General features: G+C 45.8%; 1 protein-coding gene across 3 annotated transcripts in view; it reads left to right on the top strand.

Annotated features, from left to right (window-relative positions):
* The window catches only part of PLCB1 (phospholipase C beta 1), a 323,139-nt gene that overhangs the window by 296,961 nt on the left and 11,669 nt on the right, over positions 1–14,509 (top strand). The window contains exon 32 of one of the 3 annotated variants that reach the window (XM_030946648.1): positions 5,446–5,510. The exons of the other annotated variants lie outside the window; for them this stretch is intronic. Within the exon in view, the coding sequence (XP_030802508.1) occupies positions 5,446–5,484 (39 nt within the window). The 3' untranslated portion in view covers positions 5,485–5,510. The remainder of the gene's footprint in view (positions 1–5,445; positions 5,511–14,509) is intronic. 3 annotated transcript variants of the gene reach the window in all.

Raw genomic sequence — 14,509 nt, 5'->3', positions numbered from 1 at the left:
AAGGTGGTAAATAAAATGTTTTGTACAGACAGAATTTCAGTGATGCTCTGCTTGGACCTTGTGTTGAGGTTTGGTTGTTTTGAGCTGGAAGATGCATATTCTGACTTAATCTGCTGGCATTTATGGAGCTGCTGTATAATTGCAGTGGATTTTTTTAAAGGTTATATCTGAAATAGTCAATATGAAGCAGGAAGGGAATGTTCTTTGCCCAGGATGAGAAACAGGAGTGCCTCTGAAGACTGTTCTTGCTGCAATTGGGTTCTGTGTGTGTAACTGAAGGGTGGAATTGCACAGGATGGGTTCCACACATGCTGCTGTTAAAGCAGACATTTTCACTGACATGCACTAGAATTAATCTGATTTCTTTGTTTGTTTGTTTCACTGAATGAGATTAAAGCCAGGACCAAGCTCTTCCTCCTGCATTTCCTCCTCTGCCTGCTACACAGTCAGTCTTGGATCAATTGATAAGCAAACCCAGATCCATGCTGTCTCTGACAGGGATTTGAAGGATCTCCTCTGGTCCAGGGAAGATGAGAATATAACTGAATATAACTGGGTTTCACAGCTTGCAAAATATGAATACAAAGTTGCTGCCTGAAATGTCCTGTGCTGTTTCTGAGTTGGCACGAGGTAGATTTTGTGCTGAGTGTGTGTTTGTGCCTGCTGTGGATGGCACCAGGGAAAAGCACAACCCCTGCCCTGGCTTTTCTGATTTCTTGCTTTGGCCATTCACCTTCTGTTAGTAGATACCTACAGGAAAAGGGCCTAAAGCACATCTGACACATGACATTGAAGAGGAACTCCACACACACAGCACAGCTGGAAACAAAGTTTGAGAAGGCGTCATGGATTAGGAATTCAGGCCAGGGCTGCTTCTTGGAGAGCATGTGCTGTTTTCCAGAGGGCTTGGGCTTCCCCCCAGCTGAGTGGCCAGTGAGCACTGCTGGCTTCTCCTTCAGCTGGCCGGAGTTTCAGAAGAGTGGCCCCCAGAGAAGAATCCTTTAGTCAGCTGGAGCCTTGCTGAGAGCAGCGGAGTGCAGGAAAAGGAGAAGGCACTAGGCAGGAATGTTTCATTTCTAAAAATCTCAGGTCACTTTGATTGCACCATTGCTTAAAATGTTTCCATTTCCCCTCAAACTGCGTTTACAAATCTTCCTTGCTCTTTTCAGTGGTGGCTTTGTGCTGCTGTGGTCTCAGAAAAGCCTGCAGGTGCCTGCCAGAGGCAGCCCGTGTGGGTCTGTGAGCAGCTGAGAGGGTGGGAATTCCTGAGGGAGCTCAGCCCTGCGCTGTGAGGCAGCCCTTGTGGACAAGCACTGTTTCCTTTCCCTTCTTCTGAGACACGTTTCTTCATTGTGGTTTTAAAGGGTCATTAATGGATAATTGTGAAGAACAGCCATGTTAACAGGAGCTGACTGGAGGTGTTAGATCAGCACAATTTATGTGGGCACTGACAAGACTCTATGTGCCAGCAAGAAGAGAAATCCTGGCTAATTGTGGCAGTAGTTCTTTACAGGAATGGCACAATAACTAGAACACAACCCATCTTTTCATGACAGCTTAGAAACCAGAATATAAAGAGCAGCTTTTTTGTGGCCCTTTGCACAGGTGAGGACACTTCCAGGTAAACCAGATTATATTCAGCTTCAGTATTTTAAAAGCTTAAACATTTGGTGGATTGATTTCTGGACTTTTTGGTGTCTCCAGAAAGCTTCTGGGAAACCAGCGTTAGGTAGACAGTGACTGTGAATAGCAGATAGTGTTTTATCACTTCCCCTTGTCATCAGTGTTCTACATCTGGTTTCTGTGTGTGTCTTCCCTAAAATGTTGTCTCAGCCCTAACAAAAGCAACAGATATATGGCTGCTTTATGATTTGGGAAAGTGTGTGTATTTTCTGTGTTTTACTACCTCTGTGTCAGAGATTTCCCCAAGAGCTGCTTGATGCAGTGTCTGTACAAGCACAAAGGTTCAGCTCACACCACAGTCAAGAAGTTGCTCAGGCATTTTCAAAACCAGGCAGTTTTGCAAGTACAGTCATGACCACCAGAATAGAGAAGAGCTTGAAAAATTCAGTGTTTGTTTTAATCCCTGTTTTCTCTGACTTTCTCTTTCTTACACTGCAAGGCCGTGCCTGGAGCTCCCAGAGCAGCTGTGGTGAATGTCTGATGTCTGTCTGCTGCACCGCCATCTCTTGGATCAGCAGCATCCCAGGGGTGCAAGGGCACAGACTGTCCTGCTAAAAGCTCCATAAAAAACAGAGGTTTTGAGGGGTGCATACCCTACTCACAGCTGAGCAGGTTCTATCTGGTAACCCTTGGTTTCCTCTGCCTGTGGAGTTCATGCTAAACAGATATCTCTGTTACTTTCCATGGACTGTGTTTTGGTAAATAATCAAGGGGGAAATTCCTCACTTTGGTTAAGTAGAGGGGGGCCTGTTGCCAATTTTGAATGTTGCTTTTTGTTGAAATGTTTACTTATTTCTGATGTTCATCCTGCAGGTAGGTAAAGGCTGGATACTGGCAGAGGTGTGCCTCCTTTGCACACCCAAATCCTGGTGTGTGAGCACAACACACAAAGTACACAGACCTTTGCCCAAAGCAAAATGTGCTCTTTAACAGGGAGGCTGGCTAAAAACGGTGCCAAAGGAAAGGAAAAGTGTTCATGTTGCACAGACTAAGAAATTTAGCAGGAGGATGCTTAGTAGTGTTTTCCAAGACTGGTTTTAAGGGAACTTTTAATCCAATTTTAACCTGCTTTCAGTAGTTACAAACCTCACTGAAGTAACTAGGCCAACATCCCCAGCAACAAGATGTTTTTGTGTTGCAAAGTTACATGTAATTTAGTAAAAATTGCCAATTTTCTGTGAGTTGCTTTATCTGATTTGTCTGTCAGTGGGAGCACAGAACCAGTGAGGTACATGGATCAAAGGGGCAGGAAAATGAAGTGCATCAGGAGGAGGGATAAGGAACTGTGCTAAATTAAGTAGCTCTCTTATTTCACTTTACATTTCATCTTATTTCACTCTACATTTCACCTTCTTTGCTGCTACAAACTGTCACCTTCTGCTTCCTCAGCTAATATTTTAGGTTCATTTTCTATGTCAAGATGGTGCAAGCTGCCACAGCCAGTGGCACCCATTTCCTGAGCATCCTCTGCCCCACATGTATCCCTAACACCCTTTGTGTCAGTGCTCATGCCACAGCTTTACAGCCCACTGCTGCCACAGTGACGGAGACTGCAAGGAGAAAACAAACAAAATTCATTTCTGCATCATTTCATTGCTGCAAATCAACATGAGAAGGTGCCATAGGTTCCCTTTGACACATTTCAATCAAATCCAGCCAGTTGTTAGCTAATGGTATTTTCTGCCTGCATTGTGACTCAATTAGAAGGGATTTATCAATCTGCATGGAAGTAAAATGAGGACACAGTGCTCAGACATATTGTTCTGCTTCTTCACCCATTACCAAGGAAGTGACTCAATGATTGTATTCAGTTTAAGAAAATGCTTTGAGAGGAAATGTTTTGTAACAAATATTAAGAGTACTACCTCGGTTTCTAAGCTATTTCATCTTTACATTTTAAATGAGAAGCTTTATTTTGTGTTATTGTCTGTTTGTATTTCTTTTTAAAGGTTTCCATCTTCAGTTTCATTCATAACAAACCTGACTCCTAAGCCCAAGCACAGGTGACCTCAGTGAGCTCACATGCAGTTGTTCCATGGCTGGCTGTCACCTGTGTGTCCCCTGTGGGTGACAGGGGTGCCACTGCAGCTCTGGCTGCTGGACAGTGCAGACACAAAACTGTCCAGGATACAGGATAAAGTATGAAGTATATGATGTGGGAAGTCAAGACTTTGGTGGCACCAACCCTGTCATGACAGTGATTTAACTTCTGCAAGCAGAACCAAGTTCAGTGATAGACTCATGCAATTGCTACCCTCTGGAGCAGTAAATCACTTACTGCTGCAGTAACACTGGTTTTAGAGTGAGACAAGACAGTTAGCACAATAATTTAACTCAACAGAGAAGGGAACATGCTGCAGCCACTTGCAAATGGCAGGGCATGGCTGTTTAAGGACTGCACTTAGCAGCAACCAAAAAGTCTCCCTTTGTTTTCACTCCCTGGCTATAATTTCATGGTAACCGCAAGAACTAAGGAACAAGCTTGTGTCTTTTTGGTTGCTGCTGGATTACCTTCAGGACTTGTCTGCTCCAGACCTTAGATCTCTCCAAGAGAGAAAGTTTGAGTTCAGGGTGCTCAGAGTGGTGCAGGATGCAGTGAGTCAGTTCACCAGGGCCTTTGGGACAATCTGACAGTCCCAGAGCACACCAGGGCCTTTGGGACAATCTGACAGTCCTGGAGCACTCCAGGCCTTTGGGACAATCTGACAGTCCTGGAGCACTCCAGGCCTTTGGGACAATCTGACAATCCCAGAACTCACCAGGGCCTTTGGGACAATCTGACAATCCCAGAGCACACCCGGGACTTTTGCACAATCTGACAATCCTGGAGCACTCCAGGGCATTTGGGACAATCTGACAGTCCTGGAAGACTCCAGGGCCTTTGGGACAATCTGACAATCCCAGAACTCACCAGGGCCTTTGGGACAATCTGACAGTCCTGGAAGACTCCAGGGCCTTTGGGACAATCTGACAATCCCAGAACTCACCAGGGCCTTTGGGACAATCTGACAGTCCCAGAGCACACCCGGGACTTTTGCACAATCTGACAATCCTGGAGCACTTCAGGCCCTTTGGGACAATCTGACGTTCCCAAAGCACTCCAGGGCCTTTGGGACAATCCTGCTGCTCCTTGGGCTGCCAAAGCCAAGGTTCCAGAGTTAAAGAGCAGCTTGGGATGAAGGTGAGAGCAGTGGGAACAGCCCATGAGCAGTGTGTCCCAACATTCCTGCCAGACTGACTCCAGGGCCATGGGCTGGAGCAGCAGCACTCCTGTAAACACCTGGGGATGTCCTGGGGGCTTTTCCATGCAAACTGCCCTGAGCCCATGGCATCAGGCATGATCACAGTCCAAGGCCAGGGGTGTCTCTTCCAGCACACACTTCAGGTGCATGGCTGATGCTCATTCTTCCCTTCAGACACACTTCCTTCCCTCTCCCAGAAAACAGTGACACTTCTTGCAACCTGCATAAGCTGCAACTTCAACTAAAGCTGGATCTCCCTCAAGCACAGCTGGAATATTGGAATACTCCTCTTGTAGCATGGAGTGACAGGTTGTGATAAATAGACTGTTTCTCTGACTAATGTGTACCTAGTCAAATATTAATGAGCCAGCACACAGCGCATGAAGTAATCTTTTGTTTCTCATTAAGTGCATAGATTAAAGAGATGTTGCTTTACTGTAATGCACAGAATTATGTCATTTCAGCTTAGAGTAATTGTTAATCACCTCAAATTGAAATGATCCTTGGTTTTGTTTTAAAGAGCATAGAAGAACAAGAAGTAGAGGAAAAACAGAAGTAGAAATGGAATATGAGACTATAGTGAAAGTGAGTGAAAAATTCCCCTTTTTATCCAGTAATGCTGATGTTGTTTTCATTTTACATGTCAAAACCAAGTCAGGACCATCCACAATTAACTGCCTGGTGGTTTTTCTGAAACCTTTGAGCAATGCCAGCCCTGATTATTACCTGCTAGCTGCATAACACGAGCTGCCACTGACCATGACATCCCTTTGAGACCGTGCGAGCGATTTGTGCCTTCTCCGGGTCATCCCCACCCCATCATCTCCCCCCTGCCTGTTTTATGGATTGCTGCTTCTGCCCCCTCAGTGCAGCCAGCAGGGGCTGTGTATGACAGCATGACCATCCCAGCTTTCCTGCCACAGCCCTTGGGTCGTGGGAATGTCCTCTGTTCTCTGCTCACAGTAGCTGCAGTACTGTCAGATCACAACGCCAGGCACTGTGCAATTTCTCTCTGAAGAGGTAAAGGACACTGATTGATTGATTGATTGATTGATTCATGTGGGGTAGGAATTGAGGACATTTGAATGTAGAAGTGGGAGGTGGGGAAAGGTGTTGAAGTAGGAATTCTGGGTACCTCTGAAGATTAAGCTTACCAAGTAGATAAATTAGGGATTTGTCATCCGGGACACCAGAGTATGGGATAAAGATGGGATTAACCAGGGCATCGCAGCAGGAGGAAGAACTGGGGGACAAAGAGAAAGAACTGATGAATGGGGATCAGTAAAACAGGATTAGTGAAGCCTAAAGGGGAAGGCTAAAAGGTAAGAGGGTGAATTTTTCAGGCAGGAGAACAGAAGACAATTGAGGAAAAGCAGGCAAAGCCTGGAAGAAAGATGAAAGTAGATGAAAGTAAGGGGGTTTTCTTCATTGCTTTATGGAAGGGCTAATGATGACAGAAGGGGCTGGAATGAAGCATTATTTCAGATGTGTTCATCAGGAGACATGATTATGTGTAAGCAAACTTCCTGCACCCTCCAGCAAGCACAGCCATGCCAGAAGGGCTGGGCCTTTCACTTCTGGGGGGTAGCAATCAGCCACAACTTTGTCACTAAATCAGGGAATCCTGCTTGCTTTGTATTTTTATTTACTATTTCACTCCTACTGCTTTCTCCTGGGTTTGATATGCTTTGCTTGTTTGGAGGGAACTGCCATGGCTCTCAGTGAGGGCTGTGTTTGTTCTCTCAGCCTGGCTGGGGCTTTTGTTGGGTTTTTAAATACTGATCACATCCCTGGCTATGGACAGGCACTGGTAAGGAAGGGGGAACCAGCTCTGGCTGTTTGATTGTGGGAGATGGACTGCAGAGGAATAAGAGATAGTGCTAAAGGCACTCTCACCCCTGAGGGGTTGCAGCTGCACTAATTACCAGGGATTAGAAACAGGCCTGCCCCTAACAGGCCCCAAGTATATCCAATGAGTGTTATTAGGGTGGGCTGGCTGGGTGAGAGAGGGCTGGGGTCTGTTGGCAGTGCTGTGGTGGGGAGCTGCCCATGGGGATTCACAAAGGAGGCAGGAAAGTTTTACAGTAAGGCAACAACAACAAAAACAACGACATCCCTGCACAACACAGACTGAGTCCTGTGCAGAAAGGCAAGTGCTCAGTTTGGTTTGTGAAGTGACTGTAAATTTGGTTTGTCAGGCTTTTCTTTCTGTGAATCACCTGCTCTGCTCACCCAGACCCCACCATATTCCTCATGTGTTAATTCACATTGTTACAGTTTATTTAAAGGTTTTTACTCTTGCATAAGAAGTGAACATTTTTCCCAAATGCTCGTTAAAGATAACACAATTGCAAGTATTGTTTAGTTCTCCTATTGTGGCAGGGTTAGAGATTAAAACTGTGAGGTGGGGCCCTGATTTCAGGAGTGCTGTTTTCCTCTTGGACACGGGCAAGGGAACTGAATGTGTATTTCCTGAGCACAGTGGTGGTGACAAAAGAAAGCAGAGCCCATAATGAATATGTTGGCACCTCCACAGTATTCAAAGGAGTGACTTACTGAAGATGGCAAGATTAAACTGGCAATTGCTCGCTAGGGGACTGGGATTTCTTTGTTGTTTGTGTTTAAGTGACAGGAGAATATTGATTTCTGTTCCTGAGGGATGTGCCGTCTTCCTTCCTGAAAAGCAGGAGGATGGGAATAGAGATGAGCTGCCTTGAAACAGCTCCCTGAACGTTTGAAAAAAACAGAAGAACTTGTTTCAACTCTGCTCTTGTCATGCATCACTTACATTTTAAATAATAAGAGACCAGCCTCATATCACCTGCCTGGGTCAAGTGAGGATATCTTGGGAGGATGCTGGGAACCCAGGCAAATCCCATGGCTCCTGCACAGTTAAAGCCCTGTCTTTGGGCTGAACAAAACTGATCACCTCAGAGAATATTTCTGTGCAGGAGAGGCACAGAATCCTTCTAAGGCACGCTAATAGCTATGCAGAAATCTAGAGAAATTACCTAAATTACAGCTTCATTCAGGAGCTGTTTGAATCCTCTAGTGACTAAATGCTAGACAGCTAAGGAAGAACTCCCAGTTCACATTTTTGTTTGTCAGCAGTAGATACAATTTTGAAACAAAAAGAAAAAAATGTAGATTTACAAGCCTGGTCTGAACCTGCAGCCTTTTTTTTATTCTATGCTTTTGCACTAAGATTTGTTTTGCTGGATAGGAATGGGTTTTAGGAAGTCTAAAAAGTAGAACCTAGAAGCTACTCTGCTACACTTTTCTAATCTTTAAGCTATGTTTCAAATGGACACTTAAGTGCATGAGGGAGTTTTCCAGTGAGGCTTCAGCCATATGCAAGTGCTGTCTAGGATCAAGCTGTGCTTTTTCCTAAAGCTGGAATTTGTCTTTTGGTAGCTGCTGCACACATGCAGAATTCTGCACACCTTCAGCCTCCAGGTTCAGCTACTGCATGGCCTGTGGGGATGGTACTGCACTGTGCTGCCTCTTCTCCTGACAGCTTTATTTGCACTAAGGAGCTGTTCATGCCTGAATGAAACATATGGTGTGCAGCTTATAGGGCACATTATTTCACAGCCTGCTGGTACTGAAGGTTAGCATTTCTAGAAACAGCTTACAGTCACTCCTCTGTGCTCCTCCTTGAGGTAATTCCCATTAGTGAGTGCAGAAATGCCTGTTGGGATCAGGTTTGTTCTGCAGGGTGCTGTATAGGTCTGTGAGATCTCAGTGCCGTATTTCTGCTCTCAAAATGCTTCTTTCTGCTGAAAATTTTTCAGGTTCAGTTTCCAGAGCAGGAGTCAAGTTTCAGAAATCAGAATTCCTGATGGGATTGACTTGCAGCAATTAAATGCTTCCTGTGATTTCAGAAATCCACTTGACACCAATGCAGCTTGGATGCTGCTGGAGGAGGGGAGAGCAGCCTGGGAACTGCAGGAGCTGCTGGCAGTGATCCCTCACTGCCAGTCTGTCTGTCAGGGGACCATTGCAATTCCAAGCAGGGGCTGGTGCTCTCCATGCCACAAGGGAATCAGTTCTGCAGTGACTTCTCCCAGTTCCATGGCAGTGTTCACTCCTCCTCTTGGCCTGGAGTACCCTTCATTCCCATTTGTATTCAGACAGGCACTACTGCAGCTCCCACTTGAAAATACTAATTGGTTGGAAATGAATTCCAATTTTTAAATTATTGCTTAGCTTTTTTACTTTTGAAGTGATCTCTTTTTCTAAGACTGGAGTTAATTTCTTGTAATATCAGCTGCCATGTAATGGTTGCAACTCTTAAGCAGATTTAATTCAGGGATACAAACCATGTTTGAGGATTTACATGGGCAGGGTCCTGTCTGAAGGCTCCTGCAGGGATTGATTTAATGTGGAAAAGCAGTGAGCCTGCTCACAGCTCCACATCCTTCCTGGGAAGAGGTGTCTGTTTTCCCATCCAGGAGAGAGGACATACTGTCAATATGGATGTTGCCTGCTCAGAAGATGAAGTATTCTGTGCCCTCCTGAAATCCTTTTTTGAAAGGTTTTCTGGGCAAGTAAATAAAGCTTCACCACCAGACATCTGTGAGAGTGCCACAGAGTGCTTCTGTGTCCAATTCTGCCATTGCCCAGAGACCCTGAGCAGGTCCCTCTCCACAGTGTGCTGGAAACCACAAAAAAACCCCACAGATCTTTGATAAATATCTCACCAAAGATCTCTTTGTACCTGTCCTCCCTGAACAAACTGCATCTTTTGTATGAATATTTCAGTAACATGATTTTTTTCCCAACAAAACCCATGTTTATGACAGTGGAGTAATTATGTGATGTACTTAGAAATATTCAGATGTCTTCCCTTTTTTGTGTGTCTGTGCATCCACCAGCACACAGACCTGTCACAAGAGGATTGACTCAGCACTCACCCTCGTTTCCTCCCTGTAGCTCATTAATATTAGTAGGGGGATGCTCTGCCTTTCCTTATTTAAAAGTACAATAGCCATGGGGTGCAGGAGCCAGGGATCTGCAGGAGGAGCAGGCAGAGGCTGCCAGGAGTGTGATGCAGTGGCTGCTCTGATTTAAAGAAGTTTCTCTCTCAGGTTGGTTCCTTCCATCAGAACATTCCAGCTGCTTTTATTCTAATTCCTGTGGCAGGAAGATGCCATTCCCAGGATCTCCGGAGCAGCTCTCTGATCCCTCTGCACTGCAGGCACAGAGGATTTGGGAAGACAGTGCAGCCATTCCTTGGCAGGTGTTTTCCAAACTCCCTTGCTGGTCAGTGCTGCTGTGCAGTCCCTGCCGTGCCTGTGACAGGTGCCAGCAGGAGCCAGCCCAGAGGGGATGGGACAAGTGCCCAAGTGTAGCTTCAGTCTCTCTGGGAAGCCGAGTATGAGCAGACAAGGGGAGTTCAGCTGTCCTTAGATCTGCTCTGCAGAGACAGGAAGACTTAAAAGCGTGGGTTGGAGGCTTCTTGGAGAGCCTCGAGCCATAACAGCAGGAGAAATGAAAACTGGTGTCTTCTCCTGCTTATGGACCAGATATTCCTCTGCAAACAGCCTCCCCCTGCCTTCTGAGGGAGTGACTTCACCCTTTAAATCCCCCATCCACTGGGTTTGTCACTGCCCTGTGCAGGATGTCCTGGAGCAGCTCTCCTCCTGCTCTGAGTGCTGCTGCCTTTCCTCTGCCCGAGTCCTGGGAGCTCCTTTCCCTTTGCCTGGGAGCAGCCATGGCAGGCAGTGGGAAAAGGGGCTGGGAAAGCAATGGGAAAATGGCTGGGAAATGTGCAGGGAAAGCAATGGGAAGTGTGCATGGAAAGCAATGGGAACTGTGCAGGGAAAGCAATGGGAAAAGTTCAGGGAAAGTAATGGGAAGTGTGCATGGAAAGCAATGGGAAAAGGGGCAGGAAAAGCAATGGGAAAAGTTCAGGAAAAGCAATGGGAAAAGTTCAGGGAAAGTAATGGGAAGTGTGCATGGAAAGCAGTGGGAAAAGGGGCAGGAAAAGCAATGGGAAAAGTTCAGGGAAAGTAATGGGAAGTGTGCATGGAAAGCAATGGGAAAAGGGGCAGGAAAAGCAATGGGAAAAGGGGCAGGAAAAGCAATGGGAAAAGTTCAGGAAAAGCAATGGGAAAAGTTCAGGGAAAGTAATGGGAAGTGTGCATGGAAAGCAGTGGGAAAAGGGGCAGGAAAAGCAATGGGAAGTGTGCATGGAAAGCAGTGGGAAAAGTTCAGGGAAAGCAATGGGAAAAGTTCATGGAAAGCAATGGGAAGTGTGCATGGAAAGCAATGGGAAAAGGGGCAGGAAAAGCAATGGGAAAAGTTCAGGGAAAGCAATGGGAAGTGTGCATGGAAAGCAGTGGGAAAAGGGGCAGGAAAAGCAATGGGAAGTGTGCATGGAAAGCAGTGGGAAGTGTGCATGGAAAGCAGTGGGAAAAGTTCAGGGAAAGCAATGGGAAGTGTGCATGGAAAGCAGTGGGAAGTGTGCATGGAAAGCAGTGGGAAAAGTTCAGGGAAAGCAATGGGAAGTGTGCATGGAAAGCAGTGGGAAAAGGGGCAGGAAAAGCAATGGGAAGTGTGCATGGAAAGCAGTGGGAAAAGTTCAGGGAAAGCAATGGGAAGTGTGCATGGAAAGCAGTGGGAAGTGTGCATGGAAAGCAGTGGGAAAAGTTCAGGGAAAGCAATGGGAAGTGTGCATGGAAAGCAGCCCTGCAGCCTGAGCACAGGGCTCTCACCCCATGCCCTGCACAGCCCCCGGTAGCCTGTGGCAGGAGGGAGCTGTAACTCAGAAATCTGAGTTCTCCTGTGGATTCTGTGCCCCCATTCTCTCTCCTGCTCTATCCAAAGGGCTGAGGAAATCTTTTTTGTTAGCCAAGACAGCTTGGTGCTTCAGCTTAATTTTCGTTGTGTAATTTTAAACACAGATCGTGCCAACAGTGCTGCAATTAATAGATAGCCTAAAGACTTATTATTTCAAACTAATTGATATGTAAGAAAGTTTAAATAACATAAGTGATACGAATTTTTTAGGAATAACTTCTGTAACTAATTCAGAATAACCTTTTCACTGTTATTTAGAGTAGCAGATGACTTTATTATTTACTCACCATCACTAAATCTAATATCTGTCTGTATTTCTCTAATACTAAACAGATTTCCACAAGATGGGGAAAAGATGACATTTTATAGTCCTTGTTCTAAAAGGTGGTTTTGCAAGTTAATAACCTCATTCATTTCTGATACTGTCTACTATCATTTGAAGTAAATACTCCCCAAGTTGCAGATGAATTTCTGCTGCAGAGATGTGCACTCTGCACATTTTTAGAATAGGGCTCTAAAGCAAGAAACACGTGTTTTTAAAGTACCCTTTTGCTTCTTCAAATCACTTGATCGCTTATGAAAGGCCTTTATTTTTCTAGTGTTCATTAAACTTATCTTCAGCTAGATTGTGATCAGAATTGGCATCAGAGAATACACTGTAAAGCTGTAAGACCTCTCAAGAACTTTTTAATGCTTTTGGAAGATGTCAAGTACCAAAATAATAATAAAAAATCACTGATAGAGCATTAAAAAGATAAGTTCTTGTAATGGAAAGAGGTTTTGTTCTATGGCCAGTGTTTTTTTTCTTAAATAAGGTTTTGCATGGTGCAAAACCTTTCCAAGAGAGAAGCTACCAATAGTGATACACATAAATGAAATCAGATTAAAAACAAAGTGGAGCTCCAGGGGGATCATGTTAGGCATTTTGATGGCATGCCTCTCCGTGGAAAAAAAAGCAAAGGGCTTAGTGAAGCTCCATGAGCTTCATCTCAGCTCAGGCTTGACCCTGTGGTGAACTGAGCTTTGATGAACTGTGTTCAGCTCAGGAGGAGAGGAGGCAGGAGCAGCTCACAGTGAGGTCAGTGAGGAGCTCACAGCTCCTGCAGGGCGTGTGGGGAGGCCCAGAGTGACCTTCCTGTGCCACTGAGCTCGGTGGGGACAGGGGGCACCAGGGGAACTGATCCTCAGGGGTTTCAACTTGTGCTATCCCTTATCCTCCTGCCCCTGCTGGCTCCTAAGGAATTAGTGTGTGCCTTGTGCTGGCAGCAGCAAGGTCTGACCCAGAGCTCAGTGGCAGTCTCTGTAAGAGATGTGTTCAAGAGCTCTTCCAGAGCCAGGGGAGGTGTTCCATGGCACAGCCTCACACGCAGGCCCTGGGACACATTTCTGTCACAGCTCCTCCCTGGACCAGGCTCTGAGGCTGCAGCATGAGCAGGTGGCACTTCCTCACCCAGAAACACCCTCAGCAGCAGCTTCCCTGCCCCAGGGAGCTCAGGTGCTGCAGGGAGACCCAGTTGGGGCTGTACACAGAGGGAGCAAGGTCTGCAGGTGAGAAAGGCAGCTGCCCTTCTCTGTGGGAGGTTGTTATCTCTTGGCTGTTGGGTTTTAAGCAGCAGCCTGGTCCCTTTTCCCAGACTCCTTCATGCTTTGCAGTTTACTTAAATTGAAAAAGGGAGTGATGTTCAGGTGAAAGCCCTGAGCCACTGACACACAGCTTTTGCACCTCTCCTTTGTGAGGCAGATTACAATTGCCCCCAGATCCCTGCTGGGGCAGGAGCAAGCATCTCATGCCCTTTGGTGCCAGCAGTTCCTTCCCTTGGTCTGCTCTGTTTGCACCTGTGCTTGTGTGGCTCTAGCTCCAAAGCCCATTAAAGCCAATCACTGCCCTGTAGACTGGAGTGAGCTTTGGGTATGTGCTGTACCAGGCAGGAGTTCAGGCTGCTCTGGGCAGCTTTGTCCTGTTGATCTGCCGTGATGAAATTACCTTATTTGTCAATTTTTGCATTGTGGGATGCTTGCTGGACATCACTGACATAAAGTTTTCTGCATGGGTCATTTGAACTTGATAGGTAATTAGAGAGTTGCCTAAGCTTGCAGCAGTCAGTGTTAATATGAACTTTGGAGAGAATGTTTAAATGCAAAACAACTGAACTGAAATATTAATCCCTTGAACTTAATCATGAGGATGGCTCAGCCAACCTCCTAGGGCATAGTGCTGCTTAATCCAGCAACAGCAGTACAGACAGCAAGAGGAGGGTTTTTTCCTTTAAAGCTCATTGTAGTATCAGGAAGTAAAAACCCTCAGGCTGTTTTTAATTAGGCTGAACCACTGGGCAGTGTTGCTCTTACATTAAGCTCTAACGTTTTTAATAGTTGCAGTTAAAATTCCACACTCATTTTGCTTCTCAAGTGAAAAAAAAAGCCAAGTGTGTTGTGTAATACAGTGTGAAGTGATGAGCAGTGTGGATCTGTGGATGAACTCAGGGTGGAAGTGGAGGGATGTGAAGATAATCACAGTATATAAACACAGAGCAGCCCTCAACTCACCAGCCCCAGTGCCCAGCAGCAATGATACATCTCCAATTGATGGCCATTAGGTAATAATGAACATATTCATCAGCACTTGAGTTTGAACCTGCTCCCAGCTTTTTGTCATTGTTAAACCCAGCCTCAGAACTTGCCTGGCACTTGGGAGTACAAAGGCCAAAGTACTGAGCCATCCTTTCTGGAAGATGGAAGAGGAATGATAGTGGCTCTGTCTCCACTGGTAACTTCTGCCA

This window comes from Camarhynchus parvulus, chromosome 3 (genome assembly GCF_901933205.1).
Source record: "Camarhynchus parvulus chromosome 3, STF_HiC, whole genome shotgun sequence".
In the NCBI taxonomy this organism is placed as follows: domain Eukaryota; kingdom Metazoa; phylum Chordata; class Aves; order Passeriformes; family Thraupidae; genus Camarhynchus; species Camarhynchus parvulus.
This window is presented reverse-complemented; position numbering and strand designations above follow the sequence as displayed.